This window comes from Cyprinus carpio, chromosome A8 (genome assembly GCF_018340385.1).
Source record: "Cyprinus carpio isolate SPL01 chromosome A8, ASM1834038v1, whole genome shotgun sequence".
In the NCBI taxonomy this organism is placed as follows: Eukaryota; Metazoa; Chordata; class Actinopteri; order Cypriniformes; family Cyprinidae; genus Cyprinus; species Cyprinus carpio.
Genome location: NC_056579.1, coordinates 19,362,795 through 19,390,431, shown reverse-complemented (window position 1 = coordinate 19,390,431; position 27,637 = coordinate 19,362,795). Strand labels below are relative to the sequence as shown.

General features: G+C 36.4%; 2 protein-coding genes across 2 annotated transcripts in view; both read left to right on the top strand.

Annotated features, from left to right (window-relative positions):
• Nucleotides 1-4,552, top strand: part of LOC109095655 (adhesion G protein-coupled receptor A2-like) — a 61,243-nt gene extending 56,691 nt beyond the window's left edge. The window contains 1 exon segment of the mRNA XM_042762650.1: nt 222-4,552. Coding sequence (XP_042618584.1) covers nt 222-1,662 — 1,441 coding nt within the window. The 3' untranslated portion in view covers nt 1,663-4,552.
• A 319-nt stretch (nt 4,553-4,871) lies between these two features.
• Nucleotides 4,872-25,305, top strand: LOC109095654 (rab11 family-interacting protein 1-like). Its single transcript, XM_042762649.1, has 6 exons — nt 4,872-5,937; nt 14,134-14,552; nt 15,268-16,123; nt 19,736-21,349; nt 22,636-22,744; nt 23,306-25,305. Exons 1-6 carry the CDS (start codon nt 5,594-5,596, stop codon nt 23,492-23,494), a joined length of 3,531 nt encoding a protein of 1,176 aa, XP_042618583.1. The 5' UTR covers nt 4,872-5,593; the 3' UTR covers nt 23,495-25,305.
• Nucleotides 25,306-27,637: the final 2,332 nt, after the last annotated feature.

Genomic DNA, 27,637 nt, shown 5'->3' with positions numbered 1-27,637 from the left:
AAATGAAATTGTCTGAGGTCATACAGAGTTTTTTATTAGCTTCTGTTCTTTCTCTAACTGCCTGATACTTGCTGCAGATTTATTACACATGCTGGGCCGCTTCTTTACAGGCTCTTTAAAAAGTGTTTGTTTCATACAGAGCTTGCTTTGTGTTTCTGTTATTTGACTAATTGCCGCCTTTGCCCTCTCTGACCTTTTTCACTGCTCTTGACCTTTCCCAGTTGCTGGTTGGTATGGCAACCCAGTTTCGGAGCATTCTTCATTCCAGCTGGATTGATCATTCTTGTGACCTGGATCTACTTCCTGTGCACTGCTTTCTGCCTGAGGCGCCGAAACATCCAGGAGTCCAAAGATCCTCCTTGCTCCACCTCCATCCCCTCAACCTCGCCTGAGAGCCAACCGGCAATCAGCGGCAGCACCAGCCTGCTCTCGACAGACTCTGTGGTGGGCCCAGTGCATGCTGGGACGACAGTGGAGGACCAGTACTCATTGAAGGTCCAGTGTTTGGCGCTGGTGGCAACACAGTTCGTGTTTGTGGGGCTGTGGTGTTGTGGCGCTATGGCCGTTTGGAACGTGGATAGAGAGCGGAAACTCTTTAGCTGCCTGTACGGAGGAACGGCTACTGGATTAGGGATCTTCTTGATGCTTCATCACTGTTTCAAGCGTTTGGATGTCCAGGCAGCGTGGATAAGTTGTTGCCCAGGTTACCATCGCTCCCAGCCCATGGCAGCTTATTCCCACCCCTGCACTGCAACAGTAGGCATTCAGAGTGCCTCGGAAAGGGGCTCACAACTTTTTGTAGGATGCCATCCACCGACGGACACCAACAATTACTCTTCTTCTGCCAGGTCATCATCAACTCAAAGTGGAACGACGAGCATCGCCGCTGGGCCTTGCAAACTCACCAACCTCCTTCAAGTGACACAAGATAACGTGAACAACGCCACCCGAGCGCCAACGGGAACTAATACCAACACAAGTACAAGCACGGAGAACAACAAGCCAGCAAACAATCTGTTGCCCGGTCTACTGCCTGTCCAGCAGCCTCAAAGGAGGAAGGCTTGTAGTAGAACCAGAGGTGGCAACACCCAGTACCATCACCGGGGGGACGGCAGAGGGCATTACCGCCTCAAAGCTCTCAGGGCAGGTGGAGGAGGTAGCATGGGTGCTTTGGGACCTTCTGGGACAGAGCAATCAAACATCCACCATCTACACAAACACGCTTCCAGTGACAATGGAAGTCTACGGAATAGCCATTCAGAGGGTCAGAATGGCCTTCTGTCCAATGGGCGGCACAGAGGGGAGGGACTAGCGACAAGCCCTTCGGAAGGTAGTGATGGAGGTAGCAGCGGAAGTAGAAAACCTTTTCCCCTGTTGCCTTCGGTGGCAAGTAGGTCCACCATGCAACAGAACGCTCAACATCGCAGCACTAGCAAAGACAATCTTAAACTAGCCGCCGCGGCTGAGAGAGAGTCAAAGCAGAGCTCGTTCCCTCTAAATGTGACATCAAATGTCACTGCGACGGCCTTGTTGACGACAGTTTCAGCACCTAATGGAACACTAAAGGGATCCGTGGTGGAATTGGACACTAGCGGAACTGACCAATCACAGGGTTCGGTTGGTATGAAGAGCAGGGTATGGAAGAGCGAGACAACTGTATAATAATGAGCTGCAGGTAGAGTTTAAAGACTTTGAAGGTTTCTTGAACTTGTAACTTGTATGCTAGAAGCCAAAGCATGGATTTCTTTCTCCACAACCTTGCTGAAAAGACTAGTTTAAACCAGCCTAAGATGGTTTTGAACACTTTTCAGCCAAGCTAAACATCAGCTTGGATAGTCAGGGAGACCGGCTAAACCAGCTAAGGCCAGGAAACCTGTCAAACAGTGTTGTAGAACTCAAGACTGGACGACAGCCGTCATATTATTTTCATGGTTTTTCTGGGCATTTGGTCTTGACACAGACACCGATTCCGGTCTTGAGTGCTGCAACGCTGTGGATATGTTTTGTAGTCTGTGCCAACTCTCGCATGTCTGCTCTGTCTCAGGACTGGAGCACAAGGTTCATGTGACACTGTCATGAAACCAAGCCTCATTCAAACCCTCTTCAAGTCACTGTCTTGACTCGGACTAAGACTCGTCAAGACAGACTTCAGACAGAGTCCTGTTTCGTCCAGTTTCAGGTACTACAACACTGCAGCTTAGGCTGGTTCAAGCAGGGTTTTTCAGCAGGGAAGAGAAACATTTGGCTCCTTTTATGATGAACCACCTATACTTGTAAGCTTTGAAGGTGTTCTGTGATCTCTGAACCGTCCAACATGCTAAGAGCTAATGCTAAGCATGCTAATAAGGAGAAGCTGTGTGAGGCTGTTTTATATGAAGGAAAAGAAAGGGTGTGTATGCAAAACCTGACTCCTCTAAAAAGACATCGGGAGAGTTGGTTTGATAAAATATGCAAAATCATTTTGATTGCTTTTGTTTGCCTGTAATACCACTTAATCTAACAAACTGTTGGAACATAATGAATCTTTTAATATGGAATGTGCCAAGGGATCTGAACCTAAAGTTCAGCTGTTTAGCTGTGTTGTTCTTTATCTTTCTGACTATGCATATCGATCAGGATGGAGAACCTGTTCGCTTGTTACCTAAGTTTTCTTGTTCAGTCCCTTTATGTCTTTGTCTCTTGTGTGTTCATGTTTTTATTCCCGCTATTTCATTTAAATGTCTGTAAGAATGTACATTGTGTTATGTATGTATTGTTTGACCATTACAGTGTTTATTCAATTCTCTGGCACTAATAAGCAGCTTTTGACATCAGTCCCACAGAAAACAAAGACTGGCCATTGATCCATCCATCCCCAACATTTCCATCCAATGCTTAACTGGTGCTGGGAATGTCTTCTTGTTCTTCTGATGTTGTTCAGCAGAAAGTTTAGTGAATAGGAACTATTTGGAAAATGTTGCTTAACAGTTCCCTCTATTGGGCCATTTCTGCCATTGATCAAATGCACTGAAAATGAATAATGTTGATGGACAAATGATATCAACAAAGTGACAGTTGTTTCAGATGAGTTACTAAGGGATTTGATAATGAAGGGCAAGTGTTTGTCCATACAGTACATATTCTGTTGTAGTACCATGTGTGACATGGGCTTTTTTTAGCACTTGGTTCGGGTTATGAAGAGAGCATTTGGCATATTCTTATAAATAATAACACATTTATATTATACATATCAGTATTAATATTGATGTAATTGTAATTGTCATTATGCAATTTTATGATATCAGTATTTTACAGAGGATTGGCCTAATCAGTTTTATAAACTCTCTGTTTTTAGTCTAAAAGCACACCAACAATCAAAGCTTGACCTCCCATGCTTTTTTTTTTTTTCTTCTGCAGATTATTACCATACGTAGAGCAGGTTTTGTTTACTATCAAGCACTGTTCATCCTACAAATGGTCAGCAAGGAGAACTACTAATCTCCCTGGAATTGTTAGTCCTCCTTCTTAAGCTTATGCAAAGTTGTGAGGAACAAGGAATTTGTGATAACAAATAATTATTTTCAATAGGTCTTTTGTTTTTCAAGTGTCCAAGTGTCTTTTTCTCACAAATGCAAAGAATGGACAATCCCAACTGCCTGAAAAAGGGGAATTCAGATCTTTGCACTGACTGTTTTTTTTCCAAGGCCCACAAGCTATCAGATACTGGCTGTAGTGCCATTATTTTTAGATCACATCATGATGAAGTCACAAGTGTTGCCCGTCTTTAGCTTTAGCTACACTTTGATTAAAATAAAATTATTTTAAAGTGTGTTCAGGGATATTTGTATGCCAAAGAAAGCTTACTGTAAGTATGAGCTTATTTGATATTGTGTAGCCTCCCGTTTGTCTTTTACCCCTTCAAGCCAGAAATCTCCCTCAAAATTGTTAATCATTCAAAGACCACATACTGCTAAAGAACCAGTCCTCCCTTTTCCCAGATCAAAAAGCATTTAACATCATGTGTGATAATTTCGTGATTAATGTAAGTTAATCTATCGATTATGAACGCTTATAATCACCATCATGTCATTACAGATTACACATATTCTATTTAATTTTGGTTGTATATGATTTCAGTAGTTTTCGGGGTAAGTTTTCATTTCAAACGCCAACAACAAAGAATGTAGTCAAATAATACATGGATTTTGTGGCCTGCTCAAAGGTTGCCATGTGTATGTATTACTTTTATTTTTTTCCTTTAGAAAAAGATTACAATTTTAAATGGCTTGCTTGTGCATAATGGTTTCAGGTGACATTGTGATATTTGCATGAACAATTTTCCTTGCCTCTGGGTAGGCCTAGAGCTTCTGAGGGTCAGTATAATTTCAGTGTTATCCTAAATAATGTTTTGACTGTTATCACGAAGTTTAAAAGGGAGATTTCAATAATAACATGAATATTTATATTTTTGTCACTCACTTCAATATGAAAATGATAGCAGCATTTTTGTATCGATTTCAGTAATATATAGATGTTAAGAAGGTGCCTTAACTATGACCTGATGCAAAATAAAGGTTTGGAAAAATGCCATAAAATCAAAATGACTTCTATCGTATTTTAATGTTTTCTAGAATGTATCATATGTGATTTAAAGAGAAAAATCCCAGCCCATGTTTTGCATTAGGCACGTAACTCCTGTTTCTATGTAATATGTAAATCGACATCCTCCACAAGAAATGAAGCCAATCAGAAGTGAGCCTTGCATTATTGACACATGCATCATCCTATCAGAGTGCGGTACTCTAGAGATTGGGCGGGACAAACACTGAGAAGGAATGAGCATCACGCTAGTAAGACACTGATAACACTGACCTCGGTAGCGCAGTGGAGGCGGTTTATTTACCAAATAAACGATTACAGTGATTTACAGATAGCAGGAGTCCGAGTCAGTCTGAAAGATGAATAATCGGCTTCAAAACAACTAGGCTGCCTACACTGTCGGTTTCTATTTTTGTCTTGCTGTATAGCCTTTATCTGAGCTCTACAGTGATACACTTGATCTAATAAAGTCTGAGGAAGTAAACTGAGGAAACGCTAATGAGGAAATTCTGAGATATTCTGAGAACAGTTTTTTTTTATCTCCATAAAGGTAATCTGACCTGAAGGTTTCTGTTTGGCTACGACAAATGCACGGATATTTAATCGCCGAGTCAGTTTCTGATTGGTTGTCTGTTGCTAAACATCTCGCCGATACATTTTAACAACCACGTCGTTTACTGTAGTACACCTTTCGCATGGGGTTAAATTATGACCAAAGGTTAAAAGCTGCGCGAACACATTGGTGATCTTCTTAACCCGAGATTTAAAAGACGTTATCACAGTGTGCTCACTATCAAAAGCTCTTCTTTAAATAGTTTAAGGCAAGGATGAAGTGATACCTGCATCACCTGAGCGCTGGGTACACAGCGTACGTCACGCATGAGGGGCGGGGCTTATGAAGAGCTCCCGAACAGTTACACACACAGGAGCCAGAGCGACGCCCGCAAACACCAAGCGGGCTCCAGCGAGCGAAGCGCAACTCTCCGTCCCGGTTGAACCCGAAGTTTAACTGAGAATGTCTTTGGGTGACCAGCAGTGGTATCCCACCAGCGTTCAGGTAACGGTGCTTAAAGCGCGGAACCTGCGGATCAAGGGCAAGAATGGCACGAACGACGCCTATGCCATCATGCAGGTGGGCAAAGACAAGTTTTCCACCTCGGTCGCGGAGAAATGCGTCTCTCCTGAATGGAAGGAAGAAGCGACGTTCGATCTGCCGCTGATCCATCAGGGGGACGCGGAGCGGTGCACGCTCTACATCATCGCCATGCACCGAGCCCTAGTGGGGCTGGACAAGTTTTTGGGACAGGCTGTCATCAACTTACTGGACCTCCACGCCAACAGATCACGCAAAAAGACCGAGTGAGTGTCTTTGTGTTCTATGGGGAAATAATTTTGTTGTGTGGGTGTTCGAGTTGTGTCAAAAATATTCCATTACGAGTAAAGGATTTTAAAAGTTTAAAGTGATATGCTACCAAACAGCTAGTTTGTTTTGGATTTTTTTGCATGGACAGGTTTCAGTACGCCACCCTTGTAAAACAATGTTGGGCAAGCAACTTCGCCTCATTATTCAATAATAATTATTCACAGTGATCACTGATAGTGTTTAGTAAAACTGAGTGAAGGAAGTATAAAATGTTGTTTTTAATTAGCTGTTCCACAAGTTCAAAGCAAGGTTTTTTTTTTAACAAAAGTGTTTTAGCCACTCAGTATAAATCAACATGATTAGGGTCATAAAGAATATGGCCATATATGGATTGTATATCCTTACAAATCATTTAATTAAATGAATGAATGATGTAACACATCAGGATGGTTTCAAACATTTTTGTATTGAATTAACAAATGTTAATATTATTGTTTTTCTGGACCTTATAAAGAAATGTTTCTAAACACAAACAGTTAGTTTAGAATATCTGTGACATAGTTGTTGTGATGAAATAAATGACAATTTTGCTAAGATTTATTTAGATAAATAAATTAATGATAGGTATAGTCCTGAAATGTTTTGTCCCATGTTTAAAGAATCAGTGCATGGGGAAATACACACACACACACACACACACACACACACACACACACACATTATTTATAATATTATATATATATAATATTCCATGGACTTTGTGTTCTTTTCACACATTTCAGACTGTTTTCTTCTGTGATTGGATATACTTTATTTATGAACTATTTATGTTGAAATAGCAGTCAATTTGTCTGAACATAATCAACTTAATCGTCCATCGATATAGCTACAGAAGCTGAATGTGTACTTTGTTTCGCTAATGCATTTGCATTATCCCCAATGCTGTCCTTTCATATTTATAATGTGTTTTATTGTGTCCTTCAATTTTCTGCCAAGAACAAACTACACAGGTCTACTGGACTGCTTTGGAGGCATCTGTCTAGCCTGATCAGAGCTGTCATGACGACTTTCTCGGGGTGCTTTAGTGTAGCAAAGCCTATTAAAGTCTCACATATGTTTTTAGGTTTTGAGCTGCCACCAGAATTTTGTTGTGATGAGGTTGTTAAGGTGTTCTGAGTGTTGCTGTGTGGTTGCTAGGGTGTTGCAACTATGACCCAGATCTCCTTTATATACATTTTACAAAAGATATGTTTGTTTATTAATTTATTAGAAAAAAAAATGAATTGTCCCCAACCCTGAGTAATAATAGTTATGTTATTCTTAAATGACAAGAACTATTTCCATGGGAAATGTATAAATAGGCACCTTTTTAAATGGTATAGTTTCAATTTAGGATTTGCTAAGCCTACTTTTTCTTTAGCGCTTTGGAAATGAGGGCTGCTCATATTCAAAAACAGAAGGTGTGTGAGTTTCACTTGATTTGCATGTTAGGCCAGCTTGCTGATTTGTCCAGTTGACTTCCTGTTCTGGCCTTTGAGAGAGAGACAGTGTGAAGGCTGTGTTTTTGGGTTTGGTCATAGGGGCATTTTGCTGTTTGACAGCTGTGGCCTTCGGTGTTCGAGGTCCTGCTGTTTGTCCTTGTTGTGCGGCACTGGTGCTGCAGATCGTCAATCCTGTTTGAGTCATTGCTCCACCAGCGTCTGCTTGTTTGGACTTTTTATCTTTCCATTCGTGCTCATTCTGTTTGGATTAGTGGATCACACACATGACTTGACCATGACCATGTTTGGTTTACTTGTTTTGCATTTGTATGCTTTGTAAAGCCCCCATGACATTTACAGTACATTTACATTTATGCATTTAGCAGACACTTTTATTCAAAGTGACTTACAGTGCATTCAGGCTAACATCTTTTACCTAACGTGTTCCCTGGGAATAAGAAAAGAATAAGATTAAAACAAAAAATAATGTTTATTATAATTATTATTTTTGTTTTTATTACTATAACTTGAATTACAAGCCACCTCATGGTCGTGTGATTTTAAAAATGGAAGAATTCACAAGAGCGAACTTAACTTCATGTAGAATTACTTTTAACAGAAAAGCTTTTTCACTCTCAGACTGTGGTGAAGTGCTTTTAAAAAAAAAAAAAAAAAAAAAAAAAAAAAAAGCCACGACTATTCATAGTATCATAATTAGGCTGAAATAAAAATATGTGTCCCATGAGCCATTATAGTTTTACTAATAACAACCACATAACAAATATTAATATCAGGAGTGACTGGTTGCAGCTTCATCAGCTGATCCTTTAATTTTTCTTAGGTCAGTTCATGTTTTTTCTTCAGATGTGTTTCTCTGATAAATCATAGTTTATCATTCCAGCTTTGAAGAAAGTCATTGAGACTAATAGAGTAAAATGGTCCAGCACAATCTCACACAACCAGTCTAACTGTATTAAAAATAATGCCATGTTTACATTCCTCTCCACCCATCCCAGTCCTGTATAACAAAACTTTAGTCACTAACTGACAGGTATGAGTGAGACCCAAGGTTGGGCTGATGGTGTGTAACTATGTACATTAGTGTTTACTTTCCACCACCTGTAAGAATAGTGTGTGTGTGTTTGTGTGTGTGTGTTGTGTGTGTGTGTTTGTGTGTGTGTGTATAAGAACACCATGTTCTTTTCCTTCAGTAGATCTGGACCATGCACAATAACAATAAAAACAAAATATACAAACCTAAACAAACTAAAAATAAAAGCATATTATGGCCTTCTGCAAAAAAAAAGAAAAAAAAAAAGCAAAAAAAAAAAAAAAAGAAAATAAAAAATAAAACAACCACGTAATAAAAAATAAAACAGATAATTGTTTAAAAGTACATAGCTTTGAGTGATTAAATTATGAGAGAAATATGTAAGAGTATGAAAAATCCAGTGTTTCATGTAATAATGTATACACACATGATGATTTTTATATAATATTTTTGATTATGTAGTAGTAATACAATAGTACATTTATTATATTATATTTTTTAAGAAACAAATGTTTCAGTATTTGTTCTTGTCCAGTGGAAATGAGTGCTGATCTTTATTCAAATACAGAGAGCAGAAGAATTTTCTATTATTTGCCTTTTAGTTTGACTTCCTATTATGGTTCAGAACAGAGAGAGAAGATCTGTCTATTTGCCTTGGGTTCGTCCCAGTTCACATTGTTGTCATTTAAAGCGGGTGTGTACTGTACCTGAGACTCACGTAATTGTGAAGTATTTAAATAGTTGTGACGTGACTTTAAGCCTACATGGATACACTCAAAGAAAGTAAAACTGGAATGCAAAGCTACTTATGACGTAATGGGATATTAATGTAAACATTTAATATGTGTGATTATTTCAAGGATGTGTGTTTTAAAGCATAGCTTTGCTTAAGTATCAGTGAATGACTTAATTAGCTGTGTCTCTCACAGATCTGATCAGACTATCAGTAATCTTTTAGCGCTTGTGTGTCCTGAAGGTTTTGCTCGTTCTTTTCCTGTTATGTGTCTGTCTGTCTTTGTCATCCAAACTAAACTTTTCAAATACGAGTACACAGAATTAAAAATAAATAATTGTTCAATAATCATAAATCGAGGTAAAATGTTCAATTAATCGAGATTTTGATTTTTTTAGGTCATATCGTCCAGCCCTACAGCATATATACATTATAATATAATAGTAAATATGTGGATACTATTATAATAAACCATTTTCTAATTCTGTTTCATGAGGAAAGATTTTAGTGTGTTGCTGGAGAGGCTTGATGAGGAATAGTTCAGCTGAAAATGAATATTTGTTGAACATTTACTCATCCTCAGGACATCCAAGATGTCAATGAGTTTGTTTCTTGATCGGAACAGATTTATAGAAGTTAAGCATGACATCACATGCTCATTAGTGGATCCTCTGCAGTGAATGGGTGCCGTCAGAATGAGAGTCCAAACAGCTGATAAAAACACCACCATAATTCACAAGTAATCAATTAACATCTTGTTTAACTGTCAATTCTAGTCAAAATATGAGTCAATGATTCGGTTCCTCCAGTCAAAAAAGTCCACCCCCTGTTCTCCCCTCACATCAAAATCCACCAGCATATTTGTTCACAACTGTTTTGGACTATTTTTATGCATGCTGTGCTGATTTCTCTCCTGATTCATACAAGATCACTTTTTCACTGTAGAAAGTAATATTAGAAAACTTTTTGAGAGCAACAGTTTGAAGTTTAAAACAAATTCTTACAAACAAGTAAGAAACAGTTGTAGTATGGATTACGTTTGGATGGTGTGAGAGTGAGTACATCAGATAATATTGAGATGTTGGTACTGACTCTGCATTTTAGTATTATGCACTGCAAGCAGTTTGTAATTTTTTGCCCATAAAACACAAGCCATCTCTCTGTCTTTCTCCCTCTTTCTCCCTCTCATATACGTCTACACATGAGGGATTGAATTCTGCCTCCTCTCTTGCTGGTGTCATGTTACTGTCCTACTTCAGGGTAATGTTGATACAGTATGGCAGCTTTGTCACTGAGGTGCCTCAATGGATCAATTTCCTAATTATTTTGCTGTGCCTTTATCTAGGCCGACTTCTCCCATGTCATATGACCTCTAAAACCCTTTATAAAATCATTTGTTATCCCATAAATAAAAGAGCAGATGAAACTTGCAGCACCAGTTTGTTTTACAGTTTCACAGTGGCCGGGTCCATGGTTTAGTGTTTCTCTGTAAACATGGTTTTGTGTACTTGATACAAATAAAAGGAATCGGAGAGGACTCATGGTTCCTGTTAACCCTTATGTGCTCCATTCAGACCCAGGTTAGGCTAGGCTAGTTTAATTACATTTAAATTAATTACATTAAAGTTACTAACATTAAATCAGCATTAATTCTGAGCTGATTAAGTTCTTATAAATTGTATTATAAATTTAAATTTTTATATAATTTTATTCAATTTCAATGTATTTTGTTTTCAGTGAAGATTAAATGCTCTGCATAGCTCTGTGTGTGTGTGTGTGTGTGTGTGTGTGTGTGTGTGTGTGTGTGTGTGTGTGTGTGTGTGTGTGTGTTTAAAGTGCTATTTGAAAGGTTTTATAATTTGGTTTTGGGAGAATATATTGCATATTCATTTTATATTTTTACTATAACCGGTTAGTAATGTTGGAACAAATCTTTTTGAACAAGTTTTTCTGACAACCATTATTTAAATGTCTATATTTCAACAACAAATTGGAAACATAATTATCATAGTCATTAAATATATAATAAACTGTGTTGTGTACAGTTTAAATGTTTGTATACAACTCAGTTTGTTATGTTGATTATTGTATCTAAAAATAAATAGTAATTTAATTTGGACTCTGTTGTTAATTTGAATCTTTAATATTATACTAATGTATGGTTTCCTGTAGCTTAAAGCTTTAGTTGAAAGATTTTCTTTCCTTAAATAAATGGACACATACTGTACCTGTTATATATACAAATGAATCGATATTGAATCAATATTGGAATCGAATTGAATCAAAAGCTTATGAATCAATCAAACTGAATGGTTTAATCTGTCGGTACCCTAGTGAATGCCAGGAATGAATGCTGACCCCTAGTAAGCTTGCTGATAGTCATGTTTTAGTGGCTCAGAAAAAGTATGAAAGTAGATGAAGGCTAGATTAATCACTTAAACCAGACAAATAAAACATTTTTTATCTTCATAATGTAAGCCTAGATGAAATTATGTGGTAGATCTACTTCCTGGATTTTTGTGAAAACGTTACCAGTGTTTATCTCTGAAAATGATAGCAGGCTGTTCCTGCTGGTTCCCTTCACAGACAGAGTTAATGATTGCAGCTGAAAATAGATTAAGAGCAGCACTTGTTTGTTTTTCGCTGTGTGAAGAGATAAAGCCTCAAGCTTTGCAGTGTGTGTTAGCTTAGCTCACAGGAATGCGTAGGATGAAGTCCATTCGTCAAGTTTTCTGAATGTTGTCTCTGATAACAAGAACTTTCAGGCATGACTGTTTGGATCAGTTCCTGAGAGCTGTGAGAGAATGACTTATTTTAGATATCAATGCATGTGAACGTGACTATAAAATGGCTTTTACTTCTAGGTTAAAGAGACGGGTCTAATCATAGATCTCTATTTTAGATGAGATGTTCTGTACTGAGTTTGTCAGGCCTCTGTTGTTCACTTTTTTTTTTATCTTGAAAGAACTTTCCTTATCTAATCCCTTGAGCTTTGATTGCTGATAGGCATGGTTTCCCCTTAATCTTTCTCCACCCTGAAAGTACAGATTTGAGTTTCCTGCTGTGGTTTTGAGTGTAAGGTCCACTAACGGACTGATAGTCTGTGTTTCCTGGCCTTGGGCTTCTCTAGTCTTTCCCATTTTGAGGTGATTCCAAGCATCCTATTAAATGAGAATTTTTTGAACTACAGTCAATGCTATTCTTCAAGAAAACCATGATCCATAACCATGAAGTGTTTCTGCACTTTTAAGATTGAAAACACATCCAACAGAACAACATAATAACAATATAACTTTATCACTTTACTAACCAACTTTGTGAATTAACAACGTGTCCGCTAATCTTCAACCATGACTGACTGTCATAAAAGTCATTCAGTGATTCATTAGGTAGCCATTGTATTCATTGCTAATATAAAATTGACAAAATACATTCTTTACAAAAAGAACAACAGGCTGGTAATTATATGGCTATAATATAACTCCTAAATTTATAAACACAGGTATGCTTGAAAATGATTGCATATGATGCACAACCATTCTAAAGATGCTAAAAATGCTTTCATGAGTTTTTCATTAAAACTGTAGTAGTAGTCTGTCCAAAACTTTCATCCTGTGGGGGTCCAAACAGAAATGCTTGGAATTCAGCTGCAGCACATGCCACGTTTAATCAGATTGGTCTGTTTGGTGTCAGTGTGACTGTGGACTACACATGGTCCCTGTGCTCAGGAGTCTATTATGACAACAGCGTGGGCAGATAATGGCATGTTCATGATTACACTGAACTCCAGAACTCTCCCACCTGCCGCTCTGCTGAAAAAGAGAGGACAAGCGCAGGCTAAGCAAAGATGTTTTTACTTTATTTCATCAGTAGACAGGCTTCTGTGTTTTGTATCATTTACTGGTACAGGGTTCAATTCCCAAGTGAAATTCCAGTCTTTCTATTCATACGGTAATTTAGTTTTGAATCTACTATGCCATTTGAAACATAGAATGTAGCTTTTTGAAATAGCAAACCATTTTGAAATTGTACAAATGGTATCATACCCTTTAACCCTTTAATCACATTTGTGCACATTTGGGAGAATGTTAAATTCATGTATTACACGACTCTCTAGGAGATATCAACTATTTTTTTTTTTTTTTTTTTTTAAGCTTTTTTCTGTTTTCTTTGTTTTTTGCTAGGTTCTTCTCACATAATAAAATGATTACAAATATAATAAAACTAATTAACACACATATATTTACTAAATAAAGTAACCATCCAATAAACAACAACCAAACCAGCCAGGAATTACAGGGTTATTCTACAGGTTTTTTCTTCAGCACAAAAATAATTTTTGTCTTTTAAAAATACAAAAGAAAGAAAGCAAGGCATGTGTGAAATATTCCCAAAAAGGCACTTAAATCACAAATTACATTTCATGCAGTTTTATTTTAGTATTATTTATATATTGTTTTATTAATATTTGTATAATTTATATGAATATTTTGAATGAGCTGTTTTATATTTTCAGTATTTAAATCAAGTTTTAGTAATCGTTTTGTGCTTTTGTCTTTTTAAATTTTTTATATTTCTATTAATTTTATTACTTTATTTCAATTTAGTTATTTTTTAAAATTTTTATATATATTTATTTTTAAATTATATTTTTAATATAAGATTTTACAAAGTTTTTAAAGTTTTTTTTTATGTCTAATATTTATATTTTTTTCAGCTTTATTTCAATTTAAAAAAAAAAAACTTTTTAGTATTAATTAAAATTAAAATTCAAATGGTTTGAAAGTAAGGCTTTGAATAAAAAAAAAAAAAATTCATTACATAAACTTAAATTAAATGATAATACTAAAATAAACGAAAATCCTTAACAAAACAGAGCACAACTGTCATCCAATCTAATGAAGACCTTGTTTGATTCTCTTTGCAGCTGGTACAAACTGGTGGATAAGAATGGGAAACAGGAGAAGGACCGAGGGGAAGTTCTTTTGGACATTCAGTTCATGCGGAATAACCTGACAGCCAGCATGTTTGACCTCTCCATGACAGACAAGCCTCGCTCCGGCATCGGCAAGCTCAAGGATAAAATTCGTGGCAAGAAGAAAGACGGCCTGTCGGATTCCGCCTCTGCGATCGTGCCCTCTTCAGTGGGAACAGACAGTGAAGGGGAAGGAGAAGGCAGTTCAGACAATCCTAAGAAGAAATCAAAACTCAAATCCTTGTTTGGACCAAAGACAAACCTCCAAAGGAATGTGTCCCAGTCCATGTCAACCCTGGGCACCCTGCCTGAGAAGAACAGTTCACTCAGCAGCAGCAGATCTTCCGGCCTTAATATGGACTCTCCTGATGGTAAGGTCGAAGTTATGCTGCTTGTCCAAATATGTTTTCCCTGCCTTGAAAAAAAAAATTATACTGCTTTTTTACTAGATAAATTGAATTAAGGTTTATAATGTCTGCTTTGACTAGTTTGCGTAAAAAAAAAATTGCATCATCATGCATAAAAGGTGTTCAGACATTTCATCCACAGTTTATATATACATCATACATACTTGAATCAGTTCAAATCATTCATTTCAAGATATTTTTCATTGATTAATATAAATAGTTTAAGCAAAATTTGGAATATTTACTTTGTCTTGTATGCTTACCAAGGCTGCATTTATTTGATCAAAACTACAGTAAAAACAGGAATATTGTAAAATATTATTGCAATTTATTGTTTTCTAGTCGATTATTTTTTTAAATGTAATTTATTCCTGTAATGAAAAGCTGAATTTTCAGCATCATTACTCCAGTCTTCAGTGTCACATGATCCTTCAGAAATCATTATAATATGCTGATTTGCTGCTCAAGAGACATTTCTTATTATTAACAGTTCTGCTGCTTCATATTTTCTGTAAACTGTGATACACTACCATTCAAAAAGTCACGGCAAATGTGTTTTTTTTTTACATATATAATCCAGACACTTTTAAATGTGGCTAAAGTTTCTGACACTGTGCAAGTACATTTGGGACCTCATTTGCATTGCAGTTACATATTGTCCTCTTATTTTCTCTTGCAGTGAAAAAGAAGTTTAAAATACTCGGACACAAGCGCACTGAGAGCTCAGATAGCAAAGTGTCTCTTGGCCCCTTTTCTCTTCTGAGCCGCTCTAAACAAAACATCCAGGAGCAGAATAACCTCTGTATCAACGGCAGCCACGTTTATGCAGAGGATCAAGAACCTAAAGCTAATTTTGGCTCCACACTCAGTCTGAACAGCTCAGGAAAGGGTTCGGTGGAGGATGTTCGCAAACACCACCAACGAAATACTTCTGACATGTCCATTGACTCACTTAAAGGCTTTAGTATCCCCTCATATAAGCCTGAAGTGCAAGACAAAGCCTCTCTTGTCCCACAGCGCCCTCTAGAGGATAGGAGTCATGTAAAGGTGGAGGAGAGGGGTAGGAAACCTGAAGGAAGAAGCCTGCAAGAGATGCTGGACCAACAGGTAGACCAAGAGCAGAGGAGGCAGCAAGAACGAGAGAGAAAACAAGAGGAAGAGAGGAAAAGCAGGCTTGAAGAGCAGGAGAGGAAGTGCAAGGAAGAGGGAGAGCTGCAGAAGAAGCTGCGTGAGGAGGAGGAGCAGCAGCGGCATCAGGAGGAGACCAGAGTAACCGAACGGCTCTCCTCTCTCTTTGGCATTGGAAAGAAGAAGGAGGAGAAAAGAGAGGAAGCTGTGAATGAACCCAAACGTCTAGATGTGCCGTCCTCCACAAACCCGTTTGAAGACATTCCCCTGACCCCAGATACTCCAGCCTCTCTCCCAGAAGAGAGGTCCACGGACCCACGGAGGGGTGTCAGGACCATCCTCAGCCCGACGCCAACCGCCAGTGCTTTCCCCAATCGCACAGCAAAAGTGTCCGCGGTCAAGCCAAGGTGAGTGCTCATATGCTTGAATAACTTACTCCGTCCATGTATCTTAACAATCTCTGGAAGACTGTATTATTCTTGGCTGGGTGATTCATTGCATATTCACTCTATTATTAACTGATTTTGTTAGCAATGCTGAGCAATGTTGTGATGATTTTAATCCACAATTAATTGACCAATACATTTCCTGTAGAGCATGTTAATCCACAGTGATATTAAAGGGATGATTCACCCCAGAATGAAAATTTCTGATAGTTTACTCACCCTTTGTCCATCCAAGACGTAGGTGACTTTTGTCTGAAACTGTGCTCCTTGGTGATCCATAAAATGCAAGTCAATGGCTGCCGTCATTATGAGAGTCAAAAAAGTGTATCAGGCAACACAAAATTAATACCCATTGCTCCTGGTGATATATTGAGATCTTATGAAGCGAAATGATCAGTCTGTGCAAGAAAATTATCATTATTTACTACATTATCACCTGTAATCCATCTCTTTAATTAAATTTTGTAGCCAACTCCTTTAAAACCACAAAGACTGCAATCCAAACCACGTCCGCATTAAAATAAATCTAAAAGTTGATATCAGCAAGGAAGTTTTGGAGGCCTACTGTGTGTGTGGCCATTATGCGTTATTATCACAGACAGAAGTGACTTAAAACATTTGAAATGCATAAAATGTGTAGGCCTACATAAAATAATATATGTAAAAAAATTAACATTCCTTGACATTTAAGAATAGCTTTGGCTATTTAACCTACAGTACATCTGCATCTGTTGATTCAGTTTTTTTAATAGCGAGTTCAGAAGCAAAAAAGGCATTAGAGCTGGTAAGTTTGATTTCAGTCAAGTGGAGTAGATAAATATTTCTGTTTATCACTGTCCATTATTATATTGGTGCCTAAAATTTAAATGGATTATATACATTTTACCTTGTATTCAGTTAAAAAAAAAAAACTTAAATGTTTAACAACAATTGTACTATTTTTACTGTATTAATTCTTGTGTTATACTTTATTTATATTATACATCATTCTTGCACTACCGTTCAAAACTTTGGGGTAAATAAAACATATATAAAAAAATTAAAAAATTAAATCAAAAACAATAAAAAAAATTATACAAAAAAAACATTAAAATTAATTATAATATTACAAAAGATATTTATTTCAAATGAATGCTGTTCTTTTGAACTTTCTATTTATCAAAGAATCCTGAAAAAAAAAAAAAATACTGAGCAACTGTTTAAGAAATGTTTCTTAAACATCAAATCAGCATATTAGAATGATTTCTGAAGGCTCATGTGACACTGAAGCCTGTCACTGGAGTAATAATGCTGAAAATTCATCATTGCATCACAAGAATAAATTACATTTTAAATTATATTCAAATAGAAAACAGATATTTTAAATTGTAATAATATTTAGCAATATAAAATTTTTTACTGTAAATTTTGAACAAATAAATGCAGCCTTGATGAGCATAGGAGACTTCTTTAAAAACTATATTACTGACACCAAACTTTTCAATGATAGTGTACATTATGATCAATCTACTTGGGTAACATTACTGTTTGGTTCCAACAAAAGAGCATGTGTAATATTTCTATGTATATGTGTGATACACGCTCTTATTTTATTTTTAAGCAAAATACTTGAATGTTTTGTCTTTTTTGCTACTTTTGATAAAGCAAGTGGTTTTTAGTGGAAACATAATTAGTTACTAGAGAGATGGGACTTTCCTTCAGTGCATGTATATATTAGCTATATCACCCAGCTCTAATGCTTCCCTAGGGAGCTGTCTGGGCAGTGAGCTATCCTTGAAATCCAAGTTTGTTGCTTTTCTTTTAAGCATTGTAATTTTTAAGCATTCTTATTCAGGAAAGATGCTGAAGGAATAAAGCTGTTGAGGTTTGTTAGCTGTATTAAATTCAGCCCAACTCATGCTGAGGCTGCATGCTGAATGATAAGTCAGACTGCTCTGTAATGCAGTTAGAATCTTGCCACCTGAGAGCGGAGGAAAACCCAGGCTGAAACTCGACTCCTCTCACCTCTGTCTGCTCCACTGCTCTTAAACTGAAACACCTTTATTTAGACAAAGCCTCCTTGTGAAAATTACTTTAACAGATGGTTAATAACAGAAAATGTTAAATAAATTGCGCACACTTACAGGTCAAGAGAGTAAGTGCACAAACATTGCTACAATGTCCCATTGTGAAAGGGTGGGTGGGTGTGTCTGTCAGGATGGGATGAGATCATTGTTTCTCTATTAGATGTGAGTGTTCAGGTATCGCTGAGTTTCATACCCTTGGGTGACAGTGGAACATGTTAAATCACAGTGATTTTAATCTGCTTTTAGTGTGAAATTAGTCTGGACATCATTTATTCACTTTTTCAACAGCAATTAATACCTCTTTGATTCGTAAACTCAACTTACAAATAAACAGTTCTTCTTTCAGGCTTTAGTTGAGAGTGTTTATAAAATGACAGAAAATAGACTAAATTAGACAGATTGTGTAGAATTTCACCTGATCCAACTACTTCGAATACACACTAAATATAGCATAATGTATAATTGACTTTCTTATGGCAGTGATTTTATGATCGTGAAGTGTACTCGGCATAGTTTTTATTGTATTGAATGATTTGCATAAGTTTCACCCTAAGCAACTTACCTAACCCGTTTGGCCAAAGGCATGTGATTGGTTAGTGGAGGGAGGAATGTGGACTGGATTCCTTCCTCAAATGCTGATCTTCTGGTTTGGAGTGAAACAAGCTGCAAAAGATGATGAGCTTGTACTCTCCCAGACAGTGAATAAGTGAGATTGTCTTAGGGAAAAAGTCTCAAGGATTGCTTTTTTTTTTTTTTTTTTTTGTACTGGGAGTTTTAGGATTTTAGGGAATCTGTCGTATGATTAACTAAAATGGTGAGTAACTCTTTTTCCAAAAGCTGAGAATTCAAACAGACAGGAATATGGTTTAGTTGTGTTTATTTGTGTGAAACGTTTAGATTCGGAAGTGTGGGGTACTTTTCCTGTGTTTAAAGACTTTGAAGAAAGAAAGCTTAATAGTTGAATTGTTACATTAATAATAACATTTTTAGTTAAAATGTGTATGTGTATGTGTGTATGTGTGTGTGTATATATATATATATATATATATATATATATATATATATATATATATATATATATATATATATATATACATATATTATATATATATATATATATATTACTTTAAATATTATATTATATTATATTATATTATATTTTATATATAGTTTTATAAATGCCAGTTTTTAACAGACACATGTGTGTCACAGGATCTAAGGAAATCCACTTAAAGTAACCAAACAAAATGTGACCTTTTTGATGTACTTTAATAGTAAGAAAGACATTGTTTCTATTATGTGATGAAATTTCAGTTGTTCATAAAAATTGTGAATGTCAGGCATTGAGTTAGGATAATATATTTAGACGGGAGTCATGTGCTGTTTGTATTAAATGGATTTCAGTTGTAGTAGTAATCCCCAGCAGAAACAAATCGGAAAACATATTGGATTGTAAGAGCTGTTTTAGCCGTAAGTTGACCATTTTATGTTTTTTGCTCTTTGGCAGATTGGCTCTGAGTGTTCTGCCTGAAACCGATATTAGCCATTCCCAATCCCCCTCAGACTCTGTAGACACCCAGACCACTATCCACGCTTCTCCACTTTCCCCATCCCTCTCTACTGATCCGTTTGAGTCTTTTGGTATGTTTTCTGATCTTCATACTTCTCTGGCACCTGCTAAACCTCCGAGAACCTTCAGTGAGTCCAGCATGGAAAACCTCTCAGCTCCCAAATCTGACAAGAAGCGAAAGGCTCCTCTACCCCCCGGTTCGTCTAAGACTGAAAGCCATCCAGATTTTGGGGAACAAGCGCATACCCAGAACTCCAAAGATAGTCAGAGGCCAGATCTTCCTCTCCCGGACTATGAAACCCTCTTTCCTAAGAAGAGGCATGGGGTGATGGGTCAGACACGTTGGGACCATCTTGTTGCAGAGGTAAACCAGAGAAACTGGGATTTCTCTGAAGAGATAAATGTAGATGGACCTGAGAGGCCGATGCCAAATAAAACTGCAGTCTTAAGGGACAGAACCTCAGTGAACCTTAACCAGCACCAAAGAAATCACGAGGCACCTCCCCCGGCCCCCACGAGGCACAGAGAGGCACTCATTCCACCCAAAGCTGCTGCTCCTGCAACACCAGAACCATCGGTCGAGACTAATGTCCAACATGGTCATATCAAAGAGTCTTTATATGCTACTGTCAATAAGTCTGGAAAATCTGCTAACAAGAACTTGGAAAACAATCCACCTCCCCCTGTCCGTAGTCGACATGTGCCTCAGGAGATGGAAAGGAAGTCTCCAACTCCTGATGCCATTACCCATCAACTCCTCCAGTCAAAAGAGAAGCCTACGCCAGCAGCCAGATCCATACAAAATGTTAATTCAAAGACTGATGATGTGGCTAAAGAGATGCCTTCAATCAAACCCAGACAACAGTCATTAGTCAAGGATTCAGTCAGACAAGTCCAACCAGACAAGCAGGTAACAACTAAAGCCTTGACATTAGAAAACAACATAGATGGGAAAACACACAAGGGCCAGAAGGGAAGCATTTCCACGGATGGGTTTGTTGAAGTAGACCTCCTCAGAACTGCTGAGAATCCAAACGAACTGCATCTGCAGACCAGTGAAGATGGCCTGTTCACTAAGGGTCCAAAGCAAATGGGAAATCTTGAAGATCAGACATCAACCTTTAATAAGAAAGATAACAAGTCTGCAAACAAAGCTACAAATGATCCATTCACAAAGCTCTCAGAGAAAAGCATGGCACCGAAATCAGAGCATGGAAAACAATCCCCCAGCTTCACTGAACAAGCCAGAGCTACATTTCAAAGAAGTTTTTCACTTAAGAAGAAAAATTCATCTCGCCAATACATAACTGAAAAAGCTGGTACAGAGAATACTAATCTGAATAGATCAGTTTCTCAGTCTTCACAAGATGCTGAAGATGTTGAGCTGACTGTAACCAGTGTTGCTCCACCAATCAGAACTGATCCCACCGTAGTAACATCTGAATCCTCTATAGGAGGCAAGAGTTCTCTTCGTGCTTGGGTCTCGCCATCAGAGGCTCAGCCAGTTGCTCTGCAGAATGGTAGTGGAAGTTCAGTTTCTAATTCAAGAAGGTGAGAAAAGTTCTCCCGACCCCTACTAACAACTCCTCTAACAGTCTGTCGTCCATGTTGTGCTAAACCCATCGGCTTTCAAATCAACAGCTGCTACTTACCCTGAAACTAGCTGAATCAATTTCTGGTCTTGCTCGATTAAAGGGTTCTTCAAAATTTGTTCGATTGGTTGCTTAATGGTTGGTTACTCCTTCATGGGATCTTGATGGTTGGGATTGTGGGCTTGGGGTTTTGCTACTATTGGTCGTTCAAAATGTCATGGTCTTGAAGAACTTGTGTAAATGGAACAAAGGCAGTTTCTGTTTTGTTATGTTTATGTGTTCTGTTTTGTTATTGTAGGCCATATTAGATTGTCTTTACAATGTGTACATTGGCTGAAACTGGATCTATATGAGAGGCTGTAGATGTGAGATTTACATTTACATAAATATGATTTATACAAGACTATGAAGTTTCATATACTCGCATGGAGGCATGAGTGGTGGCATGAATTTGAGTTTGTTCCCGAGATCATATTGTTTTGCGGGATATTTGCATCATGCATGATTCTTGATTGCTTTACCACAAAAGTGCTTATGTTTGGGTTTTACATGTTATTTCTCTGCTGTACTTTTATTGATCTTTTGGTTTTGTTGGGAATTACACAATGGGTGAGTTTGGAATGGTTTACTAACACATGCCAAGTCCTGCTTACTGCATATGAGAGAGTTTATTTATTATACTGCATACATTGCTACAAACATTTTAAAGTATGCGTCATATACTACATTTGTCACTTGACGCATGAATTATATTACTACATTGCATGTTTACATCAGAAAGAGGTGTCTAGTCATCATTGGGGAAAAATAACTTTAGATGCAGTGGTTTGAATTTCTTAATGTCTTCATTTTTTGGCAGTCATTCATAATCTCTTCTGGTCAAACACATTGTATTTTGGAATGCAGTATCACATGCAGTGTGCTTTGGTTGTATACTGCACATTTTCGCAAATGTAGATCCACTGTGCATACAGAAAATTCACATACCCAGAACTGAATTCGTTATTTGAGATGAGTTAAAAAAAACTATGCCTTTCCAAACATACCCATGTCTCTTTAATCGAATGCTATCTTCAAGGGCCCTTTTTCACTTCATTTGAACATTTTTCTACTGTTTTTTTATTTATTTATTTTTTCTTAAAATTGTACATCCTCCTCTTGGATGAAGGAACATGCCGTTGTCAGCAGTCAAGTTTTCATCTTCACGTTCATTGCAGTAATATGTCCGTCTCTCTTTTATCTCAGGCCTCACCCAGTGAAACCCATGAGCACCGAGAGCCAGTCTTCCAGTGTTATCTCTGTGGGCAAAGACCCAAAGTCTATCACCATCAAGGAAATGGCTGGGAAGTCAAAGGTACAGTAATTTTCCTAATTATTTTCTGCTCACTATTTGAACATTGAAGAATCATAGTTGTAAAAAAAAATAAACTAGTAACACAAATTAAAATATGGGAATAAAAAGTTCTGTATATAAAATCAGATGTAGGCACAATTTATGTCTACTCTAATTTTTAAACATAAGTATCAACTAATGTTGGATTTTTAATCATACATGCTTATTTCCCCCTATTTTACATTTAGATTAGATTTGTCATCATCTAACAGTCAAAGTTTAAATATATATATATTTTTAAATATGATAATCTATTAACATTGAGAAATGGATATTTGTTCGTATTACAATCAACATACTGTACAATATAATGTTGTGATGCCTACTTGGCTTTAAAAAATATATAATTTAGTTTACTTTTAGTGTTTTTTTTTTTTGTTTTTTTTAGTATTTAATATCAGCTAATCCATAGTTTTTAAAATCATGAAAAAGCATCAGTCAAGTGTACACAGACTTTTCATTGGTACTGTATATCAGTTGACCATTTGTTTCCCCTCTACCTTCATTTCACTGCATATCCAGAATGTAGATAGCGGTGCATACACTCAGCTCACACAGGAGGAACTGATCACACTGGTGGTAAAGCAACAGACCGAACTCTCCAAGAAAAACGACAAGATCGTCGAGTTGGAGGAATACATTGACAACCTGCTCGTTCGTGTCATGGAGGAGAAACCGGCCATCCTGCTTTCACTTAATTCCAAATGTTAGGGTTCTAATATTTTTGATGTTAGATCCTATTATTCGATGTAACTGTGCCCAGATCACAACACTGAGAAAATTTAATATTGTGGGATTTGGCTGATACAGCCAGAAGGATTTTGAACGCTCATCTCATAATCAGTTTATTTGCTTGAGTATTTAATGCGTGTAGAGTTACTGGCATAAGTGCATTGTGATTTCACCACTAATATCTTAAAAAAAACTTATTTTTACAGTGTGGGTTTGTATAGTATATCAAATCCAGCAGGAAAATGCCAGAATTCTGAAGTCTGTCAGATCACACTTTAATAAGTGGATTGCTGGGGTATTGTTTTTTTTTTTTTTTTTTTTTTTTTTTTTTTTTTTTTTGATCATGGTACAAGCTCCTCCTGAAAAGCTTCACAAAAACAAATGCATCATTTTTTTTTTTTTTAACATTTCCGTTTTCTATGCATCTTTGCATTTGAGAGAGGGCTTCTTAATGCATAAAATAATACAGTCTTAAGCTTGTATTTGAAGATTTTTCTTCCTCCTGAAGTGATTTAGAATCTGACCGCTGCCTTGATTCTTGATCAGAATGCTTCATTAGTGTTGATGCGGCCTTATGTCTGTTGGGTCTCAAATTAAGGTAATAAACCTCTGGCTGTTTAGAAATGAAGGCAATAAGCACTTTTTATTTGAACGGGGTGTTTAATTTATGAAGGATAGTGTTTTTACATTAAGCAATTCTCTACAATACCCTGTAGAATTACCTCTGTAGAAAAGCCTGAATGAAGGATTATTTTACTTGCCTGTATGTACACTTCTGCACATGGAAAGCTTCTGTTCTAACACTTCTTCTGATGTGCTTACACTGGATATATAATTAATTTCATTGCCCTGGTCAATATTGACTGTATATTGGCATTTTTTTCAGTTGAACTGGCAGTCAGCTGTTGAATTAGCCAGAATCTGCATGTTTTATGCTACAAGTCAAACTGCATGTTTGTAGCGATTTTGACCAGGGATTATTAAGCATTCCTTGAAGACAGTCTTAAGAAAGCTTGAAATCAACATCTTGAGCACAATGTACACACTGTGACATTCTGCGGTTCTGTAATGAACAAGCAATAACTGTGTCTGCAGGATTTTGTTTCCTGAATTTCAGGTAATGTGATACTTTCATCAAATCAGGAACTTCTGCAAGGAATCATGTAACCTGTAGACGTCACTGTCTGCACAGTGTTGTTGAGATCTTGTCTGTAGTGAAACCAAAGATCTGTGATGTAAATCTGAAGTCTTACCTTACAGTACTCGAATTCTGCTTCCCACTCCCTTTTCCAGTTTTTTTTTACTTCTTCTTCTTATGTTTTAACCTTGTGGGGAGAGAAGTGTCCCTCTGACAAGGATGGAGAAAATAACTAAAGTCTTGTATTTATTTGTTTGTCATTAATCTTAAGTTGATTCAGTTGTCAGTCTCAGTTTTCTGTGTTGCAGTTATATATGCACTCATGAGAACCTTCATCTGTTGTGTTCATTCAAGTGTTGTCAATCCGTTTGAGTGAGTTCACTAAACTATTCACAGCATTTTCACGGTTACCAGACTCTGCACACTCTAATCCTTTATGTCTGAATTTGAATGAGAAGCCTTATTAATTATTGCTGATGCTATGCATATATGCACAAGATCTTTTCTCAAGACCTGTGCCTTCTCTTTTTATTCAAGGTTCTATGTTTTTAAGACATGAATATATTGGTTTGTTCCTTTACTTCAATACTTGCAGAAATGTAATTTTGATTATGCCTTAATTCAACGAATAAAACTTAGCTGAACCCATAAAGCCTGTTTTTTATTTATTTTAATTTTTATTTTTTATATAATGTTTAGTTAAAAATTTGTTAATGAGTAGTAGTTCATACACAAGGCTGAATGACAATAATAATAATAATAATAATAATAATAATAATAATAAAATTCCTTTTGTCATCATTCACTCAACCTTATGTTGTTCCAAACCTGTATGACTGACTTTCTTCTGTGGAACATAAAATAAAATAAAATATTTTGAGGATTTTTTTTTGTTTTGTTTTGACAGTCTTTGTCCATTTGTCCAAGTCAAAATAAATAAATAAAAACCTTTGGATCATCATTCTGTGGGAAAAGAAAGACTTTATCCTTTTTATCCTTATTTAATCCTTTATCAAAGTATCTTATTTCATGTTCCGGAGAAAAAAACAAACAAACAAACAAACAAAAAAAGGTGATTCAGAAGGAGATGTCAGAATTGAAATGAGTAAATTACAGAATTTTTATTGATTGATTGATTGATTGACCGTTTTAATGAACTTTTAGAAAAAATGTATATGTAATTTCCTGTTTTATTATCAAAGCTCTATAAATTGACAAAAATATAATGCAATGCATGTACAATTAATGTACAGTTAAGCATTCCTCAAAAGCCTGAAGCTTGATACTCAGATTTTAACATGATTTTTAAATAATTAATTTTAAGGTCTTAGAAATATGCATATCAAATATGATACAGTAGGCTTTATAGAGTTAAAAGCTATACGAATGAATTCTCATAAATAAGATGTAAAGATACAGTACGATAATAGTCTGTCTGTTGAGTACAGTTTTGTCCACTAGATGGCAGTAGGATGCAGCACTATATTCTCTTACTAGTCAGGCAGCTCGAGAGGATGTAGCCTTCATCATTACAAGTGCGCTGTGTTGAAAGGATACTTGGCTGCTATATTAATTGATTAAAATGGATAAATATGCAAACGGTATGAGCCTGGTGTCACTCACAGCACAGCTATCAAAACATCTTAAGCTAATTACATCACCTCACTGTTTAAAGGTCATGCAGTCGAGAGTATCTACGATTGGCTAATTAGCAGCTTGAAACAAGGGATAATTAGCAGAAATACAAAACTGATATTGACTGATTATCGTCAGTAAATCCAAATTCAGTCAAAGTGGTGCTTAAAATGAATGCATATTGAATTAGTGAGCAGAAAATATGGATTTAATTCAATTATCTCCATGCAAACAGACTTAAAATATAATATACTGTGAAATAGTAGATTTATGTATTTAAAATTCCAAATACAATTTAAAACCTGATTTGTGTGATTTAGTAATAATAATTAAAAATATAAGCAGTGTTGGGGAAGAAGTTACTTTTAAAAGTAATGCATTACGCATATTGCGTTACTCCAATAACAAAGTAACTACTTACGTACTTAGTTACGTTTTAGAAAGTAATGCGTTTTACTTTTGCGTTACTTTTTAAATATGAACCGGGCCTGCTTGAAAATAAAAAATTCTATTTTTGGCAATTAAAAAGCTTTACACTAAAAGTGATGCCTCAGGCTGAAGGGAAAGTAAAGTTACGTCCGTACAGTAGAATGCAGAAGAAGAAATTGCAACACACTTATAACAAAAAAACTAAATAAAAAAGACACCAAATTTTTGTCTAGAGTAATTTTGCTTATTAACGGTTGAAACTGGAAAGGTCAGAGGTCAGAATGGAATTTTCAGTACAGTGTGGACATTTGTGTTGTTTAATTTAATTATTGCACGTTTTGCGTCATATTCCGAGTTGCATTATTTTTTATTCATTTTGAGGAATACCGAATCTGATTTTTTGAGTGAGTGAGATGAATAATGCATATTCATTTTTTTTTTTTAAACTACAAACAGATTTCTCTCAACATGGGGGACAGGAGAGCTGTCAATCAATGCAAAAAAAAGTAACTTGCGTTACATTATTTGAAAAAGCTAACTCAGATATTCTCTTGTAAATTAAAAGTAAGGCGTTACTTTACTAGTTACTTGAAAAAAGTAATCAGATTAGGTAACTCCGCGTTACTTGTAATGCGTTACCCCCAACACTGGAAATAAGTGATGTAGGTATGTACGATTCTAAATACAATTTACCTGATTTTAGTAATAACAATCAAAAAAAAATTGAGAACAATAAAACTAAATCAGCTCTCATCCCTCATTAAACATGTCAAGTTATTCTGACAATTCAGCAGTAGCACACTGATAGAAACAGTGAAATGAATTCAGCAGTAGCACACTGATAGAAACTCAGAAATGTCCACTCAGACTGTTCGATTTGAGGACTGAAAATAACTTTTGAAAAATGATTATTTTAATGA

What these genes read in the sequence shown, in the direction of transcription:
- LOC109095654 (XM_042762649.1), top strand. Translation starts at nt 5,594, where the DNA reads ATGTCTTTGGGTGACCAGCAGTGGTATCCCACCAGCGTTCAGGTAACG. An exon ending in TAATATGGACTCTCCTGATG is followed by an intron (nt 14,553 to 15,267) that starts GTAAGGTCGAAG and finishes TTTCTCTTGCAG; the next exon opens with TGAAAAAGAAGTTTAAAATA. An exon ending in AAATGGCTGGGAAGTCAAAG is followed by an intron (nt 22,745 to 23,305) that starts GTACAGTAATTT and finishes CTGCATATCCAG; the next exon opens with AATGTAGATAGCGGTGCATA.